Here is a 3,431-nt window from a genome sequence, read left to right as displayed (position 1 = left end):
CCCCAATTATTGGGTATCAAAAAACCCAACAGATAGAAACTCACTATAATGTTACACTTATTAGCCATATTACTTGGTAATTATCCGCTCCGTGCTTTGTTAATAGTACGCCTCTTGATTGTTATGAAAAATGATTGAATGATACAAAGTGCAAAGTCACCTTTTGATGTTAAAGTGGCAAAAGAAGCAATGAGCATAGTAATAGTGCAGTGCCAATCTTTCCTACTTTTGTATGCCGATAGAGTCTGATATCAGATAGCCTCATAATCTGCTTTGCTGACACAAAAAGTGATTTTCATTGCAAAGCTCAGCAACGTGCAACTTGCATAGCATCCAGGCAGATTAAACCTTAATCAATCTCTTATAATTAGAGGGAAGCAACCATTTTATCTTGTAAGTATACCTTCTCCATCTATGTTTTTCAGTCTACTCTCCTTCACGGTTTCATCCTCATCCACGATTTTCAATTATACTGATTTCATGCTTAACTTTTTTCTCGTATTCATTTATGTGTAAACCCCAATTCAGTGCTACAAGGATCATTAGTTACTTTCAAATTGAATATCTTGATCTAGCTTTTCTTTCCCTTCTATGATATCTTTTACGAGATTCTGAAAAGGCAAATCTTTTCTATATCCCTCAATATATGCCATTTGGAAAAAAGTAGTATTCTGATTCTCGTTCTATTATTTCGATTTCAATTGTTATCAAATCACTATACAAAACCTGACTTTTATCACCATACCCGACTTTTCTAGGTTCCTTTCACATTCAAGACTAGTGATACAAGGATTGAGCTGTCGAATTGTAGTGTATTAAGGCTTGGGGAAAGTGGTTTAAGCATTTTAGGCATGGAAACCTGGTATCCAGCCTCATTCATGTCAAATTTGAGTTGGTTGATGCAACAAAGGAAAAGCACAGTATGGACAAGAGAAGAGAACAAGAAATTCGAGCGTGCTATTGTAGTTTATGATGAAAAAACTCCCGACAGATGGGATAAGGTGGCATCCATGATCCCAGGAAAATCAGTTACTGATGTGATGCACCAATACAGGGAACTGGTGAAAGATATTAGTGATATTGAAGCTGGTTTGGTCCCAATTCCAGGATACTTGGCCGCTTCTTTCACATTTGAATTGGGAGAAAATCGCAATTTTGATGCTTATAGGAAGAGAGGAAGGTCTTGCGATCAAGAAAGAAAGAAAGGTGTACCGTGGACTGAGGAGGAACACAGGTGAATTTTCAATTCATAACATGTTTGTTCTTAGCTTGATTGAATAATTCAATTCAATAACACTATTTAGTAATACTGTTCGTTTGTTAGACGTTTCCTGTTGGGACTTGAAAGACACGGAAAAGGTGACTGGAGAAATATATCGCGCAATTTTGTGATCACCAAAACACCTACTCAAGTCGCGAGCCATGCTCAAAAATACTTTCTAAGGCAGCTTACTGGAGGCAAAGATAAGAGGCGTCCAAGCATCCATGATATCACACTTCATCTCACAACCACCACCACCACTACTAGTAAGACTACTTGGTCAGAATCAGCTGAAAAAAAACCCAACTCAACCACTGCTACAAATAAGGGCGCTTTATTGGTTTTTGACTCCATTGCATATCCACAAAATATTGCAAGATTTCATGGAAGACCTGTTAGCAATATCTGTTCTGGATACTAGATTAAAACCATGTGAATTTTGGATTTGAAGCTCCACCATAGTTAAGTGGCCATGTCTTGTATTTGCTTTTTTCACAAGTTGTACGCTATATTCTCATTGCAATCTTCTCTGGCTAAGCGCTGTCAAATCATCCTGTACAACTCTAATTGTTTAAGTTAATACAGTTGTGTCTAAATTCCTAATAATCACCACTCCTTAATTTGTACCATGGCAAGCGATGAATGGTTCGTGAATCAGAAACTTAAATCAGCTTAATTTCACTTTTTCCATTGATTCTCTCAACCATCTCGTCTAATAGCTTAAACTTCTAGAGAGGGGACAAGTATATTTATTTAAATCTTGTCTCCTACTTACGTCTCAATGATTCTCAATGATGGGACATTACTATTTTGTTCCCAACGTGTTCGTTGAGGGGCTTTCTTATGGGATTTTTTTGGTTGGTTTCCGTTCCATTAGATAGCAGTGGCTAAATCAGTTGACAATTGTGTACAATTCTAGATTATATCTGATACATTATTCTTTTCTGTGAACCTTTCTGCCATAGTATAATGTATTCAAATAGGTGAATATGACTGAGGTTGATCACCAATGTCCATCACCATCACTTTGTGTAGGCTGAGTGTGTATTCCACTAATCAAAGCATCTTCTGCTTTAATATATTTCGTAAGCACCTAAATATCCACCTAACATTGATTTTGTGGTATGTGTTTTTTCGGCTACTTTTTCTTCATTGAAGTCTTCCATATTCCCATCATATAATAATATTTGAATTAATTAGTCAGTGGTGGCATATAACATAATGAATAATATATCTTCCATTAGATATCTTGAGAGATATCATTGTTTTTTTTAGACTACTAGTTCAGTTGCCGAATGATTAAAAATAAAGCGGAGGTTGAAAGGATTTAACTCTGTAGAGATATAGCATTCTTGCTGTAACTGGCTTTTCGCGCGGGCAGAAAAATATTTTGAGTTTGATTTCTCTCTAACCAAAATTATCTAGCTACATCTGTAAACTGGACTCTTTCCAGTGTTTCTGTAATTGTTATTGATGTCCGAATTTAATCCTTAATGCAAGATTTCCATAAATATGATAGTATACGACGATGTTATAACAAGTGTAGTCCACAGAATATTTTGTTTGCCCAAGAAAATTCTAGGGTGATGCGAAAAGGGAATACCCAAAATGTTTAAGTTATGAATCGAACTGATACGTATTTTTCTCCAAGATAGGATTGTAAAGAAGGAAAAGTTGTCAAGAAAAGATAAGCCTTTGCTGAAGCTCATAACATTCATGACTTGGCTAATTAATTTCTACTTATTCATTAAACTTCATTCACTCAACAGTTTAAAATGGATATAATCATATAAAAGAGTTTGTTCGAAGGAGCAGAAGCATGTCAAACACTATTGTTTAGTTTCTGGCCTTCTGCAGTCCATCTAACATCACATTCAATAAAAAGAAAATATTAAAATAAATCAAAAGAACAAAGCCTAGCAGATTAAAATATTTTCTTAAATTTATGAAAGCAAAACAAGTGGTAGCTTTTCTTTGCCAACTTAATAAGGACATAGTTAGGGGAGTAATGGATCATTATCACTATGTTACTAGTTGGAAATCCACAAATGAACTAAAGCTAATCAACTCGTGCAAATATGCTACTACTGTTATTTGCTGTTTTGGGAAAAGCCTAGTGCCTTCCCTGGTCACCTAGCATGTATAAATATCTCCAAAATGAAAAAGAAAA

At 35.4% G+C, this 3,431-nt stretch overlaps 1 protein-coding gene across 1 annotated transcript; it reads left to right on the top strand.

Annotated features, from left to right (window-relative positions):
• The first annotated feature begins 223 nt into the window (after positions 1–223).
• LOC111383637 (transcription factor DIVARICATA-like) lies at positions 224–1,885 on the top strand. Its single transcript, XM_023007754.1, has 3 exons — positions 224–393; positions 759–1,234; positions 1,325–1,885. Exons 2-3 carry the CDS (start codon positions 852–854, stop codon positions 1,680–1,682), a joined length of 741 nt encoding a protein of 246 aa, XP_022863522.1. The 5' UTR covers positions 224–393; positions 759–851; the 3' UTR covers positions 1,683–1,885.
• The last annotated feature ends 1,546 nt before the right edge of the window (positions 1,886–3,431 follow it).

This window comes from Olea europaea, unplaced genomic scaffold, assembly GCF_002742605.1.
Source record: "Olea europaea var. sylvestris unplaced genomic scaffold, O_europaea_v1 scaffold2729, whole genome shotgun sequence".
NCBI classification, from domain to species: domain Eukaryota; kingdom Viridiplantae; phylum Streptophyta; class Magnoliopsida; order Lamiales; family Oleaceae; genus Olea; species Olea europaea.
This window is presented reverse-complemented; position numbering and strand designations above follow the sequence as displayed.

Bases quoted from the DNA above. Each gene is read 5' to 3' on its own strand.
- LOC111383637 (XM_023007754.1), top strand. From the start codon at position 852: ATGGAAACCTGGTATCCAGCCTCATTCATGTCAAATTTGAGTTGGTTG. The intron at 1,235-1,324 runs GTGAATTTTCAA...TTCGTTTGTTAG, and splicing joins TGGACTGAGGAGGAACACAG to ACGTTTCCTGTTGGGACTTG.